The sequence below is a fragment of the Pleurodeles waltl genome, chromosome 5 (assembly GCF_031143425.1).
Source record: "Pleurodeles waltl isolate 20211129_DDA chromosome 5, aPleWal1.hap1.20221129, whole genome shotgun sequence".
Taxonomy (NCBI): Eukaryota; Metazoa; Chordata; class Amphibia; order Caudata; family Salamandridae; genus Pleurodeles; species Pleurodeles waltl.
In genome coordinates this window covers 821,961,476-821,986,704 of record NC_090444.1, presented here as the reverse complement: position 1 = coordinate 821,986,704, position 25,229 = coordinate 821,961,476, and the positions used below count along the sequence as shown (strand labels likewise).

General features: G+C 41.9%; 1 protein-coding gene across 4 annotated transcripts in view; it reads right to left on the bottom strand.

Annotated features, from left to right (window-relative positions):
* Positions 1-3,236: 3,236 nt before the first annotated feature.
* Positions 3,237-25,229, bottom strand: part of ECHDC1 (ethylmalonyl-CoA decarboxylase 1) — a 234,432-nt gene continuing 212,439 nt past the window's right edge. For all 4 annotated transcript variants that reach the window (XM_069234843.1, XM_069234845.1, XM_069234846.1 and 1 more), the window contains one exon: positions 3,237-5,762. In XM_069234843.1, coding sequence (XP_069090944.1) covers positions 5,363-5,762 — 400 coding nt within the window. In that variant the 3' untranslated portion in view covers positions 3,237-5,362. The remainder of the gene's footprint in view (positions 5,763-25,229) is intronic.

Here is a 25,229-nt window from a genome sequence, read left to right as displayed (position 1 = left end):
GGCTCACGTTCTTGATCCTGTACAGGAACGTCACGGAGCCGCATGCGCACTGTTAGGGCAACTGCTTTCCCTTTAAAGTTACTTAATGTGATTGACAACACTGTGGCAAAATTGCCCATTAATTTCATCCCCAAATCTAGGGCCGGGGCTGCCCCATATTCATCTTGAATTTGTTTCAACACCTCCGGAAGATTGGCAAGTGTTGGTGTACCGTGTGCGGTAGTACAGAGCGTGGCAAACACCATGCCCCATGTATTGCAGTTTTCAATTGTGGAAACCATCCGAACGGCAAGCACATCGTCAGAATTCTATGTTTATCCTGAGGTCCTGTATGGGGAAAGACTGCTTCCAGTGCATTTATTTTTTTAACTAACCAGAACGGAATTGCCTCCTGCTTGGCAGGTATTTTACCGATTATTGAAGGTACAGTAGCAGGATTAATGCCTGGTGTTACTGTGTGTGGTTCCGCTTGAGCAGCACATGGTGGGTTTGTATTCAATGTTTGCATAACAAATTGTTCTAACAGTCTGTATATTGCTGTTCGCTCTGTATATGAGCTGCGGAACTCAGCTATCGCCAAGGTTGCTGCGTCAGGATGAGGTTTATATGTGGCCAATAGAGGCCAGGTCAGGCCATCATTACTCAAAGGACCTGATCTAACAGGTAGTATTGTATGGGGTAGGGCGCCATCAAGCCAATTATTATGGTCTTGATAAGATAAAGGTATCTCTAAATATGCATAAGCTCTGTATTGGTCAGGTATATTTGCAGGTGTGTTATAATGGAATTTTTGTGTGTTCCCATCTGCTGCTGGAAAGGTGACCCAAGGATAAAGAATTTATTTTCTGTAGGCTGCATGAGCTTCAACAACAAATGTAACTGGACCCCCTGGGCCATTAAGCCATGTGCCAATAAATGTGTAGTAAGGGGTGATCTCATATTTAATGCAATTGCTACACGTTGAGGGTTCGCCATATTACTGGTTTTTGTGTTCAGAGGTAAGGAAACCAACTGGGGATTGTCCTTTTAAGGTTCCAAGTTTGAACAACCTACAGCTCAAGATAGGTCTTACCTACCTAGCTGAGGAGGAAATCCTCAATACCACGGACGTTTCCGTATATAATATTGAGGTGTCTTTAGCCTTTAGTGAGACAGAGATAATTAGAAGGATCCGAATTATAGGGCCTGACCAAACGTTGGTGGTGCTATGTCACGTAGGTTGTCATTATGCTAATGAGACCACTGGATTTGGGCGGTAGGATCACATGAATTGTGGATACTGAGTACAATTCCACACCAGGTGACACTTGTCGGCCTAATCCGGGTTTTCCAGCTAACTAGCAGCTCATCATCTCTGGCCGAGATGATAGTGGCAACCGGGCACATGGCAAGATAGACTCCTCAGGGAATCGTGGTTAATCAGATCATATCCCTTTCTCTTGTTTATTGAAATAACCGCATCTTAAAAAAAAGCCTATGTATAGCAATAACTAGGATGATAAAACACAATAAAAGCAAGCATGTGACTAGAAGTGTAAAACACAAAAACAGTCATACCATACTGTCAAAAAGGGGATGAATCTATAATCCTCCTGCCTATGCTAAGTATGAGCACAGCATACTAAGCCTAATCTGCCCTTCGGGTTTCCTCCTAGGAGAACATCATCCCTCATACCTGGAGAAGAGGCTTGTAGTCTAGAAAGACACAGTCCCCATATGGATCAGGGGTTCGGACATCTAAGCAGGTAGCTGTAGCGAAGCAATCAGGAATCAGCATACAGTCGTAGTCATCTGGCTGGAATCTCCCTCTAACGTGTCTGGGACAGAAGGTTGTTTTTATAATAAAACAGCTGACATTTTAAGAAATAGTCCCGCGTATGAATGTGTGTTTTCTGTGAATGATGGAGACACAGCATACCACATTTGTCGGCAATCCTATCTGACTGTAGCCTTGGAAACAGCCCAGTCTCTACTAAGAATACGTTTTCCTAGGTGGAAGGACAATGCAATAGAAATAATAAAAATAACACCACAAAAGTGTCTCTTGCTAGAAAATAAAACCCATGCTAAAGAAAAGTATGGAATGTGCAGAGAAGATGGCACAAGAAGACCAGGGTAATGACAACAATCCAAAGTAGATTTTCATGAAACATCTAATTAGTGTTTTTATTATTCTTTCACAGTTTTTAAACAAAATGCCATTGCTTCGGAACACAACCTGAGAGATACTGGTGGCAAAACCCTTAGACCAAGAATTACAGTTGATTATAGTATCAATTATTTTCTTTTTTTTTCTTAACATCGCATGAGTCATCAAGTAGATCATCACTTTCACATAAAATAGGGTTAGTCTTTTGCCCCCTTCCATATTTCGAAACTAAATAAATATTAACCCCTTGAAAAGAAACTGAATAATAAGTAGGAATTTTAAGCAAGGATAAAAAAATAATCAGAAAAGTGTAAAAATAAATTGTCTCCTGTGAACACGAACACACAAATTTCATCCTTAGCAGTGCTGTGGAATGTTGATTCAATCTCTGAGTAAAGATACGTAAATTTACTTACACAGAGAATGAAACGACACATACGAATTATATAACTGTTTCTTCTTTTCTAGTTCCCACTGACAGACCATATAACTATTCATAAAAATATTCATAAAAATAAGCACCTAGAAGAGCCATCTGGCAGTGAAATTCGCTAAATGTTAATTAATACGTCTCAGCACGGTCACCACAGTGTTTAAGGTATTTCTGTGCACTTGGAATTAACATCTAAGGGCAGAATGTGCTAGCTCTCCGATAGTGAATTACTTTGTTTATGATGCTAAAAGCAGGGAACACAAGTAAAAATATTTCTATACCAAGGTACAACTATCATTTAAATTTGTGCGTAGGTAACTATTACTGCAAAGTCTTTGTGATCTGAAAGTATCGTCTTCAGGCCACAACGTCTGCACAGTTTGCACAAAGTTAGTTATTTTTTTCAAAGTGCATTATCTTTGGAATGTTATTTAATTGGCATTTCTATAACTTACTGCATTCATTTCCAAATTATCTGCCACTAAAGGACCCATTCTCTGCCTCTACAGGACCCATTTGGCAAGCAGGTGCCTAAATTATGGCATATTAAAAATGAATAAATCAACATACATAGGCGATCAATTCAATTATGAAACTACAAAATGTTACTTCAGTTGCAACATTTTCTACAAGTACACACACACACACAATGGATTCCTTTTGAAGTTCTTATTCTCTGTGTTTATTGTACTTATTTTAGTGCTCTCATTACAATATTGGTTGTCACATGTATCAGCTGAAAATTATGCATACCAAGTGTCTAGATATCTGCTGTGAAAAAAGTATGCTGACCTGACATTCAATGCAGATATTTTGAATTATACATTTTTTGTATTAGGGTAGACTTGAACTATTCTCTCAACTGTTCATACATGATTTCAAATATGAATAAGTAATCTATTTATTTACTAATTGTAATATTCTAACAGTTTAGTAGTGGTTTACTTATCACAAGTTACAGCCCAGTGCAAAATGCCAAGCTTATCTGGGAAACCTTTAAGTTCTACTGGTTTTATGGAAAATGTCCATTAAGCTAGGAAATCCTTTGGAATTCTTTAAAAACTGTGCGAACGATCAGCAGCAGTATCCTAATTTCATCTCAATATAACTCATTTAAAAAAATAGACGTATTGTACGCCGCAACCTGTATCTCATAATAAAACAGAGGCCTGAATTTCACCATGGTATTACGAATTGCTTACCTTTGTTTTCCACTAACCAACGCACTTTTGCTGTCTCGTGAAAAACTAGTTTATTTGGGATATCCTGTACAGCTTAAATTACATTTTCTGGGGCACTGGGTAAAGAAATACTTCTATAGAGCAGTTTCAATTTATATGACGAATGATAGAGCCGTTTTAATAGATACACCTAGTCTGCAGGCTCTATCCCAGCGACTTTCAATCTAGTGGCAGAACCTGAAACATCTTTATGGATGTTAATTAAACACCGTGTGCAGCAGGTACCACCTACCAAATTAACTCCGAGTACTGAAAGTGACCCCTTTCACAGAGCCTGACCTGTATTTTATTTGTCATTTCCCTACCATTCTCATCACCGTTACCCTCTTTTTTCGTTACCTGTTTCACACTGCCAGGGGTGTCCGCTATTGTGCAAAAACTTTCATATCCTTCCTATATGAGGACTGTTTGGAGTTTATGTGCACTTAAAAACATATGCCACAGTCTTCGATTTGATTCCAGATCTGTGATTCCTTTTATTTTATTTATAGATTTTTATAACATGCCCCGTGGGTATCATAGTGCTGTACATAACAACCAGATCCTGTTTCATAACATTCAATATTCCTTCACCATTTTAGTAATTTACCAAACTGGCTTTTCACCCAAGCTGCATTTCAAGGATTTGGGGTCACCGATCTGGTTTTCAGTAAACAGTTTTTTTCTCCATATTTACATAATACAAAAGCTGATTTCCAGAAAGAAAAATCTAACAGGGGTATTGTTACACAAATGTACACCAACATATACAACCCTTTTTTATTGTTCGCCATATCGGACTCCAGTCTAGATATTTCCCTGGTGACATATCATACTTAAATGATCATATTTAATAAAAAGGTAAGACACCTGAATTATGCCCTGTAGTGTATTGTATAAACAAATATGCTAGCTTCTCAATTCTTATAACTTTGCTTGTGCACTATTAATATGAAAATACAACTTTCTATTTCAGTAACATCCCTGATGTCGAAACAGAAACCTCAAATTAGATTATGAGACATTACTTTGTTTAAAAACATTATTAAGTCATATAGACAAACATCAAGCATGATATGAGGCTTTTGAGGAAGGCTAAGGAACGCAGAGATAACATCTGGATTCCTAATTTGTCAGCTAGAAGGCTCGGTATTTAGAAGTTGATAGAGATGACCTGAAAGTTATGGAAAGTACTTCCTTGAAGGGAGTGATACCCTTTTCTGTTAAGTTACAAAGAGAGGAGAAAGAAGGAAAATAATCGTTGGAGAATTCTAAACATGTCCATGACATACAATAAGTCAAACTATTGCAACAATTATCAAAGTTAAAAAGTGTTATACAAAATAAAGGCCACACTAAATTAGGTCAATGTTGCCTTTCCTATGCATGATTAAATAATAACCAATTGTTTCTTATATATTTGTGTACAGTCTTTGTAATAAGGTCTTGAAGAGAATCCTCATTTTTGTTTCAAATATAAGGATTTGGTTGCATGATTGACAAGTGTTAGAGCAATGACATATATAGGTGTGTGAACCATCATTTTTTATGGCAGGTCCCCTATTTGTGTTTCGTCCCTTGAGACAATGCTTGTAAATTGGAAGGACCACCCCATACTGTCCCAAATATATCTTTCTCAGTTCTCAGTGCAGCTTCTAGCTGCTGTTCCCTTCCTGAGACAACCACCTTTTTAATAGCTTGTATTACTTCCACTGGCCCTTCAGTGAACTGTGAGAGCCATTTATGTGTCTCATCTAAAGGTCTGTCACCCGAAGATAAAATGGCATCAATAAGTCCCATGCCCAGTGCCTGTTCAGGATTCACTTTATGGGCAGAACTTAACAACTGAAGAGAACATCGACCACCTATGATGTGAACCAGCCTGGCAGCTCCACCCCAGCCAGGAACTAACCCCATGTGCTTGTGGACAAATCGAATTTCACTTTCTGGAGTCATCAGCCTGAAAGGAAAAACATGAGTAGCCATTAAAACCTCAGACAAAGTGTACGATCAGATGCAGAGTATTAAAATGTTTTACTGTTAACCTAAATACATAGGAAAGATGAACTTCATTATTGTGTCACACCTAAACAGAGAAGCCAGCGAAAAACTGCACTGAAGATATGACTTTGCCACAGTGAATTTTTCACCTTTTCCTTTTAGAGTTAATTCTGGTCAACAACCTTATGTCGTTGCAATTATCTTCTCACTTAAGGTGAAGATACATCACCTGCATGATTCATTTGCAATTATGTAGTGAAATGGTTATGATTCTAAGCCTCTAACCAACCAAATTTGGTATTAATCTCTATTGATGTAAAGATTAGCACCATAACAGAGCTAAAAATAAATACAAGCTGTAGAAAGCATACCCTAGTTTATTGTAAGGTCACACAACTAACACTTTTATACAACAGCAGAGTAATTACAGCAATAAAACCTGGAAGACACAATGTAAGCAATGTAAACAACACAATACATCTACAGGACGATTTCATATGAATTTGTTGTTGAATTTAGTATGCTGCTATTACAAAAACCTGATACAGACTACTACGCAAGAACTGGAGGAAACATAAATTATGGGCCTGGTGTACAAAAAGAGAAGTCGTTAACAGCGGTCAGAAATTGTGCACCAACTATTTGGTAATGTCACCAAATTTCCAGTTGCAATGGAGGGTGTGGAGTGGGAGTTTACAGCATGACCTGCCTAGTGAAATTAGTTAGACTACCATTTGTTACTCCTGCAAATGGCTACAAACATAGGAATGGTCGACTGCAAAGAACATCAGATCATCATCCCTGTATTATTAAAAGTCAAACTTTTCTTTTTAACACAGCCCGTGTTTCTAAAAGTCAAAGCCCGTTTGTGAAAACATCAGGGTGAATAGGCAGTACACCATGATGCTGACGACACCAATCAGAAAGGAGAAGGTGTCTCACTGGGACATCCTTCCTGTTGCAAATCACTTAATACCCTTTTAGAGGCATTGGTAACAAATCAAACTAGTGATACATATAATATCGAATAACAATTAGAAAGGAATGCTCCTTTTATCTACCTGTCTAACAGTTATTGGTTGTGGGTCTCGAAGCCCATTTTACCAGTCAGAAATACTTTTCCAACTCACTAAATGTCTTTCATCCATACCAAAATGCCATTTTGAGGTTCTGCGAATTGAAGGGTTTGCAACTACAAAATTGCACTGTACATCAGGCCATGTATTCCTCTTTTATCTCCAGCTAGCTGTTAAGCTTTTCAATGGCAGATCTGAAGTCTAAATTTACATATTTACAACCAGCAGGCAGCCCTCACCCTTGCCCTGTCGGTGGCTTGCCCTAGAGGTCCCTCTGTGCTCTGCCTGCAGTGCCTAAGTGACCCCCGGGTCCCTCCATAGAGTTCTGTTGAGAACCATACGCCCTGTTGGCACACTGCACCCGGCTGCCCCGTGCCACTGAGGGTGTGGTTTTGTGCCTAATTGGGGCCCCTCCAGTACTCACCCAAACCCCCCTGGTCAGCCCTCCGATAACACGGGTACTTACCTGCAAGCAGACTGGAACCAGAGCACCCCTGTCTCCATGGGTGGCAACGTCATTTTGGCTCCTGTTTGACCTTTGCACCTGGCCGGCCCTGTGTTGTTGGTGCTGGATGCTTGGGGTGGCCTTGAAACCCTAACTGTGGGCTACCTATGCCCCGGAGACTGAACCTGTAAGTGTGGTACTTACCTCAGAAAGTGTACTTTACTTACCTCCCCCAGGAACTGTTGAAAATTGCAGTGTCAACTTTTAAAATAGCTTTTTTGCCACTTTAATGAAGACTGTACAATGTTTGTAAGGAAATGGATCCCTATTGCAGTTACCCCCCACGTTTTGCCTGATACTGATGCTGACTTGACTGAGAAGTGTGCTGGGACCCTGCTAACCAGGCCCCAGCACCAGTGTTCTTTCACTAAAAATGTACCATTGTTTCCACAATTGGCACACCCCTGGCCCACAGATAACTCCCTTGTGAAAGGTACCAGTGGTACCAAGGGCCCTGTAACCAGGGAAGGTCCCTAAGGGCTGCAGCATATGTTGTGCCACCCTAAGGGACCCCTCACCTAACACCTGCACACTGCCATTGCAGATTGTGTGTGTGTTGGTGGGGAGAAAAAGGCAAAGTCGACATGGCATCCCCCTCAGGATGCCATGCCCACAAAATACTGCCTGTGGCATAGGTAAGTCACCCCTCTAGCAGGCCTTACAGCCCTAAGGCAGGGTGCACTACACCACAGGTGAGGGCATAGCTGCATGAGCAATATGCCCCTACAGTGTCTAAGTCTATTCTTAGACATTGTAAGTACAGTGTGGCCATATTAAGTATATGGTCTGGGAGTTTGTCAAAAACGAACTCCACAGCTCCATAATGGTTACACTGAATACTGGGAAGTTTGGTATTAAACTTCTCAGAATAATAAATCCACACTGATACCAGTGTTGGATTTATTAAAAGAATGCACACAAAGGGCATCTATTTTACCCAATGCTTCAGTGCAGGACTGACTGGTCTGTGCCAGCTTGCCACTGAGAGACGAGTTTCTGACCCCCTGGGGGGAGAGCCTTTGTGCTCTCTGATGCCAGAAACAAAGCCTGCACTGGGTGGAGATGCTTAACACCTCCCCCCTGCAGGAACTGTAACACCTAGCAGTGAGCCTCAAAGGCTCAAGCTTCGTGTTACAACGCCCCAGGGCACTCCAGCTAGTGGAGATGCCCACCCCCTGGACACAACCCCGACTTTTGGCGGCAAGTCCAGGGGAGATAATGAGAAAAACAAGGAGGAGTCACCCACCAGTCAGGACAGCCCCTAAGGTGCCCTAAGCTGAGCTGACCCCTGCCTTTAGAAATCCTCCATCTTGGTTTTGGAGGATTCCCCCAGTAGGATTAGGGATGTGCCCCTCTCCCCTCAGGGAGGAGGCACAAGGAGGGTGTAGCCACCCTCAAGGACAGTAGCCATTGGCTACTGCCCTCCCAGACCTAAACACACCCCTAAATTCAGTATTTAGGGGCTCCCCAGATCCCAGGAAATCAGATTCCTGCAACCTTAACTAGAAGGACTGCTGACCTGAAGCCCTGCAGTGAAGATGGAGACGACAACTGCTTTGGCCCCAGCCCTACCGGCCTGTCTCCCAACTTCGAAGAAAACTGCAACAGCGACGCATCCAACAGGGACCAGCGACCTCTGAAGCCTCAGAGGACTGCCCTACAACCAAGGACCAAGAAACTCCCGTGAACAGCGGCCCTGTTCAACAACCTGAAACTTTCTTGCAACAAAGAAACAACTTTGAAGACTTCAAGTTTCCCGCCGGAAGAGTGAGACTTTACACTCTGCATCCGACGCCCCTGGCACGACCTGCGGAAAACCAACACTTCAGGGAGGACTCCCCGGCGACTGCGAGCCCGTGAGTAGCCAGAGACGACCCCCCCCTGAGCCCCCACAGCGACACCTGCAAAGGAAATCCAGAGGCTCCCCCTGACCGCGACTGCCTGTAACAAGGGACCCGACGCCTGGAACCAACACTGCACCCGCAGCCCCCAGGACCTGAAGGAACCGAACTCCAGTGCAGGAGCGACCCTCAGGCGACCCTCTACCTAGCCCAGGTGGTGGCTACCCCGAGGAGCCCCCCCCCCACTGTGCCTGCCTGCATCGTTCAAGAGACCCCCGGGTCTCCCCATTGCTTTCTATTCAAAACCTGACGCCTGTTTGCACTCTGCAGCCGGCTGCCCCTGTGCCGCTGAGGGTGCACTTTCTGTGCCAGCTTGTGTCTCCCCCGGTGCCCTACAACACCCCCCCTGGTCTGCCCCCCGAGGACGCGGGTACTTACCTGCTGGCAGACTGGAACCGGGGCACCCCTGTTCTCCAATGAAGCCTATGTGTTTTGGGCACCTCTTTGACCTCTGCATCTGACCGGCCCTGAGCTGCTGGTGTGGTAACTTTAGGGTTGCCTTGAACCCCCAACGGTGGGCTATCTTGGACCCAACTTTGAACCCTGTAAGTGTTTTACTTACCTGTGAACTTAACATTTACTTACCTCCCCCAGAAACTGTTGATTTTTGCACTGTGTCCACTTTTAAAATAGCTTATTGCCATTTTTGCCAAAACTGTACATGCTATTGTAATTATTCAAAGTTACTAAAGTACCTAAGTGAAATACCTTTCATTTGAAGTATTACTTGTAAATCTTGAACCTGTGGTTCTTAAAATAAACTAAGTAAATATATTTTTCTATACAAAAACCTATTGGCCTGGAGTAAGTCTTTGAGTGTGTGTTCCTCATGTATTGCCTGTGTGTGTACAACAAATGCTTAACACTACCCTCTGATAAGCCTACTGCTCGACCATACTACCACAAAATAGAGCATTAGAATTATCTCTTTTTGCCACTATCTTACCTCTAAGGGGAACCCTTGGACTCTGTGCACACTATTTCTTACTTTGAAATAGTATATACAGAGCCAACTTCCCACACTATTGATTTGATTCAAATTCCTAACTATTACTTTGCAAAGTACCTTTCATTGAATATACTTACCTGCTAAATGAATCCTGTGGTTCTAAAAATACATTTACAAAAGAATATTTTTCTATATAAAAACCTAGTGGCCTGCAGTTAACTCACTGAGTATGTGTTTTCACTTAGTGCTTGTGTGTGTACAACAAATGCTTAACACTACCCTATGATAAGCCCAACTGCTCGACTACCCTGTCACAAATGGAGCATTAGTATTATCTATTATTGCCTCTGTCAAGCCTCTTGGGGAACACCTGGACTCTGTGCACACTATGGGGGTTATTCTAACTTTGGAGGAGTGTTAATCCGTCCCAAAAGTGACGGTAAAGTGACGGATATACCACCAGCCGTATTACGAGTTCCATAGGATATAATGGACTCGTAATACGGCTGGTGGTAAATCCGTCACTTTTCCGTCACTTTTGGGACGGATTAACACCTCCTCCAAAGTTAGAATAACCCCCTATATCTCATTTTGATATAGTATATACAGAGCCAGCTTCCTACAGGCAGCATGCAGGGAGGCACTGGTGTGTAGGAGCAATGCAGTTAAATCTTCCGGATCCAGTCTGGCACCTGGGGATATTCTACAGATGAGGAATCTACCCTTGGAGTTCCACCGGAAAGAGTAACTTCTTCCAACCCCTGTAATCGGGGCCACTGGAAATAGGGGATTGTGCGCCTGTGGTGATTTTTGCATAATTATAGATTTGGTGCATTTGCCACATAATCCATCTGAAAAAGGCATACATATGACCTTTATTAAAGAAAACAAACCTAGACCCGCAAGACCCCAACAACTACAGACCAATCACAAATGGACCTTTCCTGGGCAAATTGATAGAAAGAGCAGCATTCGCCCAGATGTCACAATTAATTGAAGACAATTCTATACATTCAGACTTCCAAACTGGATTCCGCCCAGGAAGAATCACTGAATCGGCACTCATAGCAATCTGGGATGATCTTAAAAACACAGTCGACCGAAATGGAGTTGCTGCACTACTTCTCTTGGACCTCTCAGCTGCCTTTGATACGGTTGACCATGACACCCTAATTCAAAGACTCCATGAAGCCGGCATACAAGGGACTGCTCTCAAATGGATTACTTCCTATCTTCAAAAAAGATCTAATATCATCCATTCGCCCCCCTTCTCGTCCGAACCCTAACTCACAAAAGCAGGGGTCCCCCAAGGATCAATCATCTCACCTTTGCTTTTCAACATCTACATGACATCTTTACCAGAACTGATCAATGATTTCCATCTCACATGCTACAACTATGCAGATGACACATAAATACTACTTAAATTAGAATGCCCCAAAAACATTGAAAACTCACAAATCTTCAGTTGCCTCAGAGCCGTTGATCAGTGGATGACCTGAGCCTTCTCAAACTAAATACCTCCAAAACAGAAATACTCATATGTGGTGACTGGAAAAAGTATGACCCTCTGTGCGTCTGGCCTGACGATCTCGTACCACCTCCTCAATTATCCAAGGAAGTTAAAACCCTAGGAATCACCATGGATTCCAAGTTAACTATGAATGCCCAAGTGGACAAATTAGCACGAACAAGCTTCATCACCTTGAAGACTTTACGACGCATCTTCCCCCACCTCGGATTTCCACACGAGGTGCAAGCTACTATCTCGCTTGTACTATCCAAACTGGATTATGCCAATGGCCTATACCATGGATCATCTCGATCTATCATGAAATAACTACAACGTATCCAGAATTCGGGAGCCAGGCTACTATTACATGTAAAGCCGCAAGCCCACATCACCCCTGCCTTGAGAGCACTACACTGGTTACCCGTTGCCAGGAGATGCACTTTCAAGCTGCTTTGTATCACCCACAAAGCTATACATGGAACAGGACCACTTTTTATCAGAAACAAAATAACCAAATACATCCAACAAAGAAACCTCCGCTCAAGATTGGCACCCCGCCTTAGAACACCACCATACAAGAAAAAGACTATAGGTGGTACATCCTTCTCCGTTCAAGCAGCCAAACTATGGAATTCATTACCCCCAACTATAAGAGCCACAGATAACTTTCTTGTTTTCAGAAAACTACTCAAGAGTTGGATCTTTCCTTCATAACCACCATATTCAAACAACTATGGACTGCATATGCCTATGTTGATAAATATTATATATATATAATTTTTTCAGATTATGTGTATATTTCTAGTTATGTATAGTTTCTTTAGAAAATATGTATCGCTACTATGTCATAACAATAAAATACACACACACTCTTTAAACCTGTTTGACTAAGTATATTTTACCCATGGTTCTAATTATGTATTGTATGTGCATATGTGTGTGTATTCATGTGTGTGTGTATGTGTGTGTGTATGTGTGTGTGTATATATATATATATATATATATATATATATATATATATATATATGTATGTATGTATGTATGTGCATATGTAGTTTCTGTGCTTGGCATGTTCGTGGGTCATTGCATGGCTCCTGGGTGGGTTGTTATACTAGATATCTATGAATTCCTGCTCTCATCATATCACACTTATCTACCCATCATCATATGTCATGTCTCTATCAAACTATCCTCAATTCTCACTCTGACTCATCCCAAATCCTTTCTACTACTTTCATCTCCTAAATAACTCTGCCTAAGCTCTTCGCTCCGCTTCCACATCTAACTCACCAAACCTCACTCTTCTACCGTGACCTCCCACACAACACTACTAAATTCTCCTGCATTTATCTCACCCTGCTACTATGCTCTCCCTAACCCTTCTACATACTCTTCCCTCCTCCATCCCCCTTTACTCATCCCAAGCCTTTGGGTTGAGTAAATTAAGGATATACTCCCAATTAACACTTCTGGATTTCTTTCCTCCTCCACCCCTCCATTACTCCAGTCAATCTAACTAACAAACTCTCATATCCGCGGATCAAATTAACTCATAATAATACTAAAACTGTACTCATTATTTCCCAATACTAATCCATCACTAATTCTTGTTGGGTTTCAGAGTAGCGTGCTACTCACCGAAAATCGCTTCAACGCCTCGTCAGGGGTAGTAAGCGCTATATAAATATGATTACAATAAAAATTACAATTACAATATAATTAACAGCTCTGCACCAATCTTATTTCTTTAGAGTAGGGTTCCAGGCTTTATTCTGGAGCCCTATCGGATAATAAACAGTACATTTTCTAACCATTAATCTCAATATTTTCTCTTAATAGCCTTTTCAGTTCCCTTGCGAACAAAAGCAGCGTATTTCCTCACAACCTAGTATGGCTCAGATACTCGTAACATGCATTAACCAAGAGAAATGTGCAGCTCTCTCTATGCTCATTTGTTCTCTTTGAGTTAGTTTGAATAAAAAATTATCATACTTTAGTCATATCTGTGGGCAAAATAAAAACAATAAATCTTCTATTGTTCTTGCGCCTAGCTGTAATCTAGATGGTTTTAGAGCAGTGGTTACCAAACTGTGGTCCGGGGACCCCTGGGCATCCGTGAAGCCCCCTCTGGGGGTCCGTGACTGCTTAGAAAATGTAATATTGTTAACACATTAGGTCCCCAGATTTCAGTAATGATTAGTTTGGGAGGTGGAGTTCCGTGGATTCCAATAATGATTCAGTGTGGACCCTGGGTTTCAGTACTGATAAAGTGGGGGTCCACGGAAGTCAAAAAGTTGAAAACCACTGCTTTAGAGCAGTGGTTCCCAATCTGTGGTCCGGGGACCCCAGGGGTCCGCGAAGCCTTCTCAGGGGTCCGCGAGAGCTTAGAAAATTAAAAAATATTAACAAATATTGACAAATTAGGTCCCCAGCTTCCAGTAATGACTCAGTCGGGGGTCCCCGGATTCCAATAATGATTCAGTGGGGGTCCCTGTGTTCCATTAATGTTAAAGTGGGGGTCCACAGAAATCAAAATGTTGGGAACCACTGCTTAAGAGGATTCCTCTGTCCAAGGATGATATGTCTCTCCAAAGGTTATTTTCTGAGACTGGAATTTTGTTGAGTGTACAAATACCCCTCAACCACCTCCCAAATGTACCTACAGGAACAGTTTTAGCCTCATAAACTTGTTTTGTTTTACACCTTCCAAGTACTACTATTTTGGTATTTAACTGTTTTGCCACATGAGCAACCTGTAAAACAGTGGTGTTCAGAGCAGTCTATTTGCAAAGTTTATACCTAGATGAGTAAAGGTCATTATTTGTTCCAATAGGTATCTTTTACCCTTGATGGTTTTCTTTGTCGTGGTTCTCCTTTATGCCATTACTGTTTTGGTTTCTGTCTCATTGACTTTTAGACTTTTCAGGATGCAATACTCTAAAAATTCCTTAATAAATATGTGCATTGACAACTCAATTGTGTTTAGTAATACAGTATTGGCAGCAAAAATCTATATCGACAGAGATGTGTTGTTTAATATACGATAGTTCAATTTTAGATTAAAGATTCCTCCTGATATACCAGTCTAGGCAAGGTATGGGCCAATACATACCCTTGTCTAACACTGACAGTTATTAAAACTTGATCACTCACATTGCCGAACTTCTTGTAGTCAACCCCTGCTGCATTACCCATATGCAAGTGTTTAAGAAAATAGAGTGGATCATATGGCACTTCTTTTTGCTCAACATATGACATAGATTTTTCTGACTTTTCAATTCAAATGGCGTTTTTAGGTTCTTGGGTATAGTGGCTATTTATTTAATAATGTGTATTGACAGACTGTTACAAATAACATAAATCACTGATCAACTGGGCCCACACCATGTCAAAACCTAGCTTACCACGTTGAGATTATGCACAGTTCATTCATTTTATGCAGTTAACTCAAGAACAGTCAGTAAGGTAAATGTACTGCTTCTCTAACCGGGATAGGGGTCGGACGTTAATTGATACTTCCTTGCTGACTAGAAAGATATCAACTGTTATATATAGTCAAGGCTAGGTACTTTGTAACAATTTGTGACCCTGTTCAATGCTGAAGATGGCTTAAGACTCTCATGTACATTCTCGGCTTTTTCTTATTGCTGGTATATATACATCAAATTGTATATCCTTGCCAAATATATTTTGGTTATAATTTCCCAAGGTCTCTTAGAGTAACTAGATATTTCTGTTTCAAAAAGATATTCCAATACTATTAATGATTCACTAGTTATGTTCTCCCTTAATCGATTTCACCTGTTTGCAGTTCTTGTTGTGTTTAAGAATTTGCTTTTCTTTTTATTTGGCTGCTTTTGTGCCAAGTCCTTCTGTTTCATTTTGGGAGTCATACACTATACGCCAACCAATGATTTTTACAGCAGTTTCACACGAAATGAGCACAGGCTGCAGTTTAGGAACTAAAAGAGAGCACTATCTAATTGTTAACTGGTTGTCTGATGAGCAAGACATTAACAGGGTACTGAGATCTGTACAAGTAGAATTTATTATATCAGGAAAACCCACGTCTTTGTTTACTGAAGAACATTTACTGTGGCTTAATGTCATGATGTCGGCTGTCACATTGCTTTCAGAAATATAGCTAACTTGCCACAAGAGTCAGCTTTCTAACTTCTGGCCCTTTTACTAGTAATTTATCCATTACTAGACATCCATAAGGCCCATCCTTCTGACAATGTTCAGCGAGAATACTAAAAGTGCTAAACCCAACACAAAATAGACCTTCCTAAGTCCAGATTAACTGTAGGCGGCAGATGCCTTGCTGACTATTGCACTTCAATCAATCAAATCAAACCTAATAAACCTTTATTCGATTTTACAAATATAGTCATAAAATAAAATCGAAGACACAATCTCAACGATAAATCTGTGTCACACATGGAAAACTCTCCTTTGTATCAATTATTTCTAAAACAGACAGTTTAAAAGCACTAGACATATTAATAGACTCATGCAATACATGAGCTAAAATCGATTAAAAGTACATAATCTAGAAAACATTAGATCACACAATAACTTTTTAAGGATAAATATGTCCACCAATGAAATCATATGTTTGACGGGAAATTCAAAAGAAAACAAAGTGCACAGACATAATAGGAAGCATCACTGAATATCCATTGATTTTCTATTGTGCAGAGCCATTTTCAGCAAACCTCCCACAGCATAACACACGTGGGCCAGGTAAAATGCAAAGAAAATAAAAAGCAGGTCTATATTGGTAAAATCCACAACATTTTAAGATAGGTGCCAGTTACTTATGCCTTGCCAGATTTTCAGGGAAAGAAGAAGTAAACCAAAGATCCGGGGCTGGATTCATCACAAGGGCACATGAAGATAGATTTTGTATCATCAAACTGACCTAGTGGAAAGCAAAGATGACATCTAATGCAGTCTGGCGAAATCTGGTCAAAAGCGCCCATTCCCAAGCATTTTTCACAATAGAAAGGAATGGTTTAGTCCTCATGCCCGTTTGATTGCAACTTAATCTCTCACAGTAGGATTGTGCAGCTCTCTACTCTCTCTATTGGCTGCCACAAAGGTCAAGTACAACTCCCTTAATTAACTAATCTTTATCTTCCACCTCTTGATTTACTCCTGCTGTGTTTCAACTAACCGTCAGCATTTCACAGTTTGGCTAACTTATTATAGCACCTGTTCTATCAGCACTTCTCTTAGTAGAGGAAAGGGAAATCACTCTATTTTCTCTTTTTCACTGTGAACCTCTACATGGCCATTTACCACTTTTGAAGGGACTTCCATAACATTTGGTATGTCAACTTTTAATGTCATGTGGTTTTCTCTCCCTGTCTTTCAGGTTTGTCCATTTCTTTTTCTTCTGATGTTTCATTAGCTCATTTATAGTAGGCTCTGTAGGAGGCTGGCCCTCTATGTAGTGTGCAAAGGTAGGCGCACTGCAGGGGTCCAGGCAATCACATGTTTGGTTTACAGGGCTAAAAACTAGACCACTTAATGCTTTAATTTTTATGGTAGTTTGGTCGAGCAGTTAGGCCAATCTTGGAGAAGTGCAAAGTATTTCCTGTACTCACAGCATCAATCCTGCAACTCACACACTCAAAGAAATAAGTTGAGACCAATTTTAAAAAATATTTCCGATTTTTATGTAATTTTTAATACCAAGATCATCATAATTGGTTAAGAACTTTTCGAGATATGAATTTTTGAAGTTTAATAAAAATAGTTTTTTGTGCGTAACTACGCACCATAGGAATCAATGGAGGATAACCTTTAAAAATGCATATAAAATAATGCAGTAGGTTTATCAAGCTTACTTTTGCAGGTTGGTCGAGGCTGCCGGTGGACACACTGTGCCAGCTGGAGAAGTTTGGGTGGCTCCCGGTTCTGGCGGGTGCAGCAGGAATGGTCTCTGGAGCTGGTGCAGCGCCACGGCGGGGGACCACTTGGAAAAGCACTGCACAAGTAAGTTTAAAGGTGGATCCAGGGGGTCCTCTTTGGGTGTTGAGGTCGCAAGGAGTGGGGGACCCTTAGGGCACAGTTGGTCCTTCCGTGCAGGGCACACAGCAGCCAAGTGCAGAGCGAATTGGTGAGGCAGGAGCTGTGCGCAAGGATGCCCTCGGAAGCAGGAGGTCAGTCGGTTCAAGGGTCGATTGCAGGACAACGGGGACACTCTGGTGGGAGGTCCAGGTTGTTTCTGCAGTCCCTTGACTGGGGCTTCCTCCTGGTCCTTTTACAGTCCAGGCTGTGCTGTCTTTCTTAGTGTCAGAAGTCAGGTGACCAATACTCAGGATATTGCTATGATACAGCTCCTAGCAGGCGCAGTGCCACTAAACTTGGCACAATGGCAGGGTTTGTCCTTGCGGTTGTTGGTATGCAGTGTGGTCCTGCTGCGGCATCCGGTTCCGGAGATAGTGTCTGATCAGTGAAGTGGACGTCACTGCCTTGTTGATTCATTGTGGATTCAGAGTGGCGACTTCACTCTGGAGGGAGTTCTCTGGTGATTTGAGAAGCCTGGCAGTCCTGTGGGGTTCTTTCAAAGTGTTTCCAGTTGTCCAGCCTCTCCTCAGCTGCGACTGTCATGTTCGCAGTGCAACAGGCAGTGTTTGGCGCCTTTTTTTTGGAGCAGCAGGTCCACAGTTCTTGTGCCTTGGATCTTCATGCTGCTGGTCTTCTTCTGTCCGTCAAATCTGATTTCTTGGTCTAGGAATACCCACTAAATACTGTATTTAGTGAGTGTTTTAGGGGGAACCTGGTAGTGACCAATGGGTCATTTACCTTAGGGTGGCTACACCCACTAAGTGACCACTTCCTGTGGGCAGAGGTCACTGCCCTACAACTGATTGGCTTTTTTCCTTCCATCCACGATGGAAGAAAATTAAATGGAGAGTCCACCTTGCATGCAGCACCTTAGGGGTGGTGCATGATGGGTAGGGCCACTCCTCCTGCCCTTTGTTTGAGTTTCACCATTGTTGCTCCCACCAAAAGTAGGGGTTTGCCATGGGGGCAACCATCTGCTGCTAGCAGCAGGCCTGGAAGTCGAGTTTCAAAGGTGGTAAGCCCTTTGAAGCTCGCCAACAGGGCAGTGCACATTCCTGAGGAAGGCGGTATTAGCACCTCCACCCAGGAAGGGCTTTGTTCTGTATCCGAGAGGGCAGAGGCCCTCACCCCAGGGGTGGCAAGCTGGATATGACCGGCCAGCAACCATGCCAGGGTAGTTAGCTTCTGTAGGGGGCACCTCTAACATGACCCATGGGTACATTTTGTAATGAATCAAAATACTGGTACCAGTTTGGATTTATCATTTTGAGTTGTTTGATGCCAAACAACACAGGGTTCAGAATGGCCATCATGTAGCAGTGACACTCATACATACCAGTGTCCAGCACTTGTATTCAAATGGCTGCTCGGTTCACTCACTATGTCCCAGGCTAGGCAAGGACACAGCAGAGACATATTGCTAATGTAACTATGCCTTCACATGCATTATAGTGCACCCTGCCTTAGGGCTGGAAGGTCTACCAGAGGGGTGTCTTACCCGTAGTGCATGCAGTGTATAGTGGACAGGACACAAAGGCAGTGTGTCATGTTGAGTTTGAATATTAGCATTGCATCAGGAAACTCAGCCTGCAATGGCAGTGCTGGGTGCACCTGAATGCATGAACATATAAGGTGGCACAATCAGTGCTGCTGCCCTCAGGGGCCTACCCTTAGTACCCCATGCCCTGGGTACCGAAGCACCATTTACTATGGTCTTATAGTGGCAGCTAAAGGTGTTGCCAATAACCTTTGCAATTTTTCCGGAAAGAACACTGGCACTGGGAACCTGGTTAGCAGAATCCTAGTGCACACCAGTCCAAGTTGCATCCAGAAACCAGACAAAAAGTGGGTGGGTACTACAACAAAGTGCCAGTATCCCCCAGGCTCTATATGGCCTAGTCTACTAATCTATCCTTGTTGGTGTTGAATGCTGCCTTACTGCTGACTATGTGTCCACCACATCTCTTGTGGATATCGTTTAAAGGATTTACAGGTCCTGATAGCTATACTAGCTTCATTGAAACATATACCCCAAGTTGCAGCTTTCCCTCTCATCTCTTTTGATAGAGGCAGTTTTCGGCTGAGATAATATAACTCCTATTATACACTTGCTGCCTCTAACTTCGGGTAGCTAGTGTCTCCTTCAAGGGTACCACTTTTTAGTCTTGGTGACCCTACTGATAGATTTTGTCATAGGGTATTCTTGCAGTATGATCACTGGCACCTAAATAGACAAACGTTATGTTATTTTAAGTTGCTCGAATAGCTCATGGCTACCAGAAGGCCTCCCAGCGCTAGAGGACAAATCTCCATAATTTTGAATACATATCAAAACATTTTAGAACAACCAGGTTTTTAATGTTTTCTGAAAACTGAGTTATTGACTGGTTAACCAAAGACTACGGGGGAGGGAGTTCCACGGTTTCGCTCCAAGAGAAGCCATCATAGTACCTCCCCTTCTTGATTTTTTAACTCTAGGTACAGTGGCAAATGCGGCTGATGCAGCCCTGAGTTCTCTGGTGGAAGTGTGAAAAGATGCGAGGGTCTTTAGATGAATGGGACCTCTATTATATAGTGATCTATGGATACAGCACAGCGTTTTAAACGCCATGCGCTGTTCCACTGGGAGCCAATAGAGTGCGGAAAGGGCGGTATTAACTGATACATGCCTCGGAATTTCTAAGAGAAGCCGGGCTGCAGCATTTCGAACTACTTGTAATTTCCTTTTAGCATATCTCGGAGAGCCAAGAAATAGTCCATTGCCATAATCCAATCGAGAAAAGACGAGGGCCTAAATGATGAGTCTTTTTGCCAAAAACGGGAGTATAGCAAAATTCTGCCTCAGAAGCCTCATTATACCGAAGCAGGTGGCAGAATTTTTTTTAGCTTGGTATTCCAAAGTAAGTTGGGAATCTAACCAAACTCCTAGACCTTTAACAGGTTTCTTAGGAGCAGGCAGCTCCCCCAAAGAGACGGGCAACCTAGGGTTCGTGCCCGGCGGGGACCCTGACCCAATATCATTACTTGTGTTTTATCTCCGTTTAGTTGGAGCATACTTTCATTCATCCATCTTGACACTGCCTGTAGACAAAGAGGCAACGAGCATTCATCAGGACCCGAATTAGAGGAAAACGAAACCACTAGCTGGGTGTCATCTGCATAAGAAACTAAGGAGACTCCAAATGGCTCCACTATCTTGGCCAGGGATGCCATATATATATATTGAATAATGTAGGACTAAGGGAGGGGCCCTGTGGCACACCACAGTTGCATTTAAACCTACTGGAAAGATAAGAACGATCAAGAACCTGAAATGATCTTCCCTTCAAAAACGACGAGAGCCAGCTAAGTGTTCCTTTCTCGATTCCCATCTCCTTCATCCTATGACACAGCAAATGCTGATCTACTGTATTGAAGGCCACACTAAGATCAAGGAGTACAATCGCCGTGGGGTGCCCCTGATCCATAAGCTTCCTAGCCTCTTCCATGACGGCGATCAAAGCAGATTCAGTGTTGTGTAGAGGTCTAAACCCCATTTGGGTGGGATGAAGGATGTTGTTATCCTCCAGGAATGTAGAGAGTTGAGCATTAACATGTTTGTCTAATATTTTGGAAGGGGATGGAAGTAGCGATATAGGTCTATAGTTTTAAAGCACTGATGCATCCAGGTAATTTTTTTTCAGCAAAGGTTTGACTATGGCATGTTTCCACTGATCAGGAAAGGTGCTTCTAGGTATGGAGAGATTTAAAAGGTCAGTCAAAACAGGAACGATGACTGGACCCCCAAGGGCCATTATCGATGGACGAGCATAATCTAAAGGAGATCCTGACTTGAGTGCCAAGAGGTAAGAGGCCACCTGATCCTGTGAGATAGGAGAAAATTGTGAAATAGAGGCAGCACAATTGTGGCGAAGATTTGCCGCATCTTCCTGGTGAGACTTACTATTCGAAAAACTAGAATAGATATCAACAATTTTTTGTTGAAAGAACAATGCTAAATTGTTGCTGTGTTCTTGAGAGGCTTTAACTAATTCATCATCAGAGGGTGAGTGTAAAATTTCTTTGACTAGCTGAAAAATCTCTTTAGAAGAGTTGGAAGATTGTTCAATCCTAGCAGCATAGTAGGTATTTTGGGCTAATTTAATGTCAGCATGGTAGAATCTAATCGCCTTCCTATATTCTTCCTTCAAAACTGGCTCATAGGTTTTTCTCCATCTTCTTTCTAAACATCTGCATTTCCTCTTACGGGTTTGCAGGTGGGGGGGTTAAACCATGGAGCGCCAGATTTCCGGCAGCTCCCCGTTTTCATGCTATAAGGGAGTAGAGTATTTAAGCAGTCCTTAATCCATTCATTGAGTGAATCTATCCTGATGTCATTCATATCAAGAAAAGTGGGTTTACGGTTTTTCAAGATATCGATCCAATCGCTGGCATTAAGTTTGTGCCAGCACCTGAAAGGTTGACCTATTGACTGAGATGGTCTGCATTTGGTAGAGGTGGCTAAATTTAGAGAGATTAAAAAATGATCTGTCCAGGCCAAAGGAAGAGGAGATTTAGAAACTAAGCCTACTAAATTACTAAAGACTAAGTCAATGGTGTGTCCTTTATCATAGGTAGGGCCTCTGACCAACTGATCCGGCTCTAATGCCTCCAAGTCAGCAAGAAGGCTTTTAGCTGCCAGGTTATCTAAGTTGTGAAAATCACCTAAAATTGTGAAATTGGATCTTTTACATATTAATTCAGCCCTCTGATCTGTAAAAGAGTTTAAGAAGGAATCCGGGGGGCCAGGAGGACGATATACCAGGACTCCAGAAAAAGTAAATTGGGGATTTAGTGACATCGAAAAAAACATACATTACAGTCAGTTATCTGAGGAGGCTGGGATATAAGCTTAATGGATTCCTTGTAAATAATAGCAATTCCACCCCCTCTTGAAGTGGTTCTGTCTAATCTTGTTATTCGATATCCTTGGGGTAAAGCCAAGTTGACATCCGGCAAAGATCCCTCATGCAACCATGTCTCAGTCATTAACAAATGTAGCATGTAGGGAGGCTGTTTGCCCAGACTTTTGGTTCTTATTGTCTGTCTCATGTAGGTGGACCGGACAGTGGCTTAAGTTCATTAAAGCTGTCTAAATTTGACCAGAACTTGTTTGCACGTTCCTGTCCAGCACATATTGGCTTTATGTGCTCTTGATAGCTAGGGCACTGAGGGATATAAAATGCCTGTAAACCCAGTGGGTTTATAGATGTAACATGTTGGTACCTTAGAGCATCCCATCTAGTGCTACTCAAGCTGGGGACCAACAGTCTCATCATCTGACTGACAAAAGCTTTCAATTTGTCTCGATTTAACCAAAATTGATTCTTGATCCTTTTGCTTCCACTATCGCTATGTGTTTGGACATTTACATTTTAATTTCCGTTAGTTTGCCTTCAGGTTTTTCACAAAAATGGAATTTCTGCAATACACATTTCAACTCAGCATCAGAAGCTGAGAGGCATGCATAATTTGTACTACATGGATTACCCTTGATAAATACAAACCCCACTTCCAGGTGTTTGTTGCCCCAACATGGTTGTTATTCACTTTTGAAATGCAGCATACCACTTGTGGTCCCTTCGTATCTGACTTCTTTATGTGCTCTACCAACAATGTTTTTACACCAAAACACGCCTCATGTCTAACATTAAAGAAATCCCAAAGTAGAAAAGCAAATACTACATATCACATTATAAATAATGCTTGTTTCCTTTTCCATTCTATCACACTTGGTCCACTCAATAGCTGGGCTTAAGCTCATACAATTAACAAAAATGCGAAGTGTCAATGAGATCCAGTCTTTTTTTTACCCCTCACAGATTGTGCTCGGCCTTTTACGGATGCAGTGAATCGATCTAAGCAGTGGATCCCTAAAACAGCATGCAACATTCGTATTGTTCATGGCGTTATGGGTTTCCTTTAAGACCAAGGATCACTTCTGCTTATTATCTGTGGCACCAGTTACAACATTAATGCCAGACTCTTCTTTGCTAATCGTGTTTAAAACCCACTGCTTTTGTAACCTACACGTCTAAATCTGGATTTAGCATGGTTGTTGCTTTACAGTTCCCCATGTTCACAAAAGTGCAGTTCATACAGGAATTACAATAATATGATAGCATGTTTGTTAAAAATATAGAATAACATGCTATTTACGACAGAGTTTAAAAGTAGTATGAAGTACACAGTCTACGTGAATCTATATACCACATACAGACAACTACCTGCTACTGTAATGTTTAAGATTAGGAGCAGTTAACAAACCTATATAATTGTAGCTCCCCATTTGATCCGGATCATTACCTTTTGTCACAATGGTACTAGCTTAAGCTGTTAGAAATAAGGGCCCCTCTAAATTCTATGCCAAATCAGAGGCATGTGCTCTAAGAACAATTTAGAATCAGGGGCTCCTACTCTCCAGGGTTATGAGAAAAAGTGAGGAAGCATTGTTTCTGATTGCCACCTAGTTGCAGTACAAGCATGGATATGAGTTTTACAGTTAATTGACTGACGTCACATATGGCCTTCTAGCCCCTCTTTCTGTTGACTCTACATGGAGCCTGAAAGAATATTTGTGTGAACCTTTCTACAGTTCAGCACCGCCTAAGGGTGTGACCCAGCTAGACTCCTTTAGGTGTCAAGTGGACTGACCCTGTGGTGCACACAAGCTGCACAAAGGTCAGCAATATTTTTCAGTGCCAACTCCACCCTAGCTGGGAAAATAGGTTGTAACTACATTCTGGAGAACTCTAGGGAAAGATATCTTCTGGGAAAATTACCTCTGTTGCACCTCTGTCTCGTGTGGGGCTCCAGCAGGCGAAATGGACAGGAGGGGCAGGAACCGGCCACTTCATCATCCTGCATGCTACTCACCATACAAACAGAAGAATGTATAACCTTTCTATGAGCTGAAAAATGCACTGTTTTCCATTCCTTAACACTCTCGCCAGTACAATACACGAAATGAGTCAGAACTCTGAAGAATGAAATTTGAGTCATTATGCACACAGGCACTTTAGCACTATGTACTACTCACAAGAGATGAGAGATTTAGTCACATCATTATAGTGAGCACCATTAATTTTTAAAGTGAATGAAGTTCGCAAAGCTGGAAACACACAAGAGAAAGGATAGCAGTGGCAGGAAGTCAAATTCTGTAGAATTGCCAGGTGTAAATGTATATCTCTTGAAAGTGATGTCCATTCGTTTTCAATGAAGCCATTTGAATGATTCTGGGTTTGAATAGAGTTTAACCAAATTTAAAATAATATGCAGAATCTGTAAATTGACATCTACTCCCACATATCCATATGCTGCTACTGTTGCAACTGCAACCTGTCACTAGAGGATCAAAATCATTAC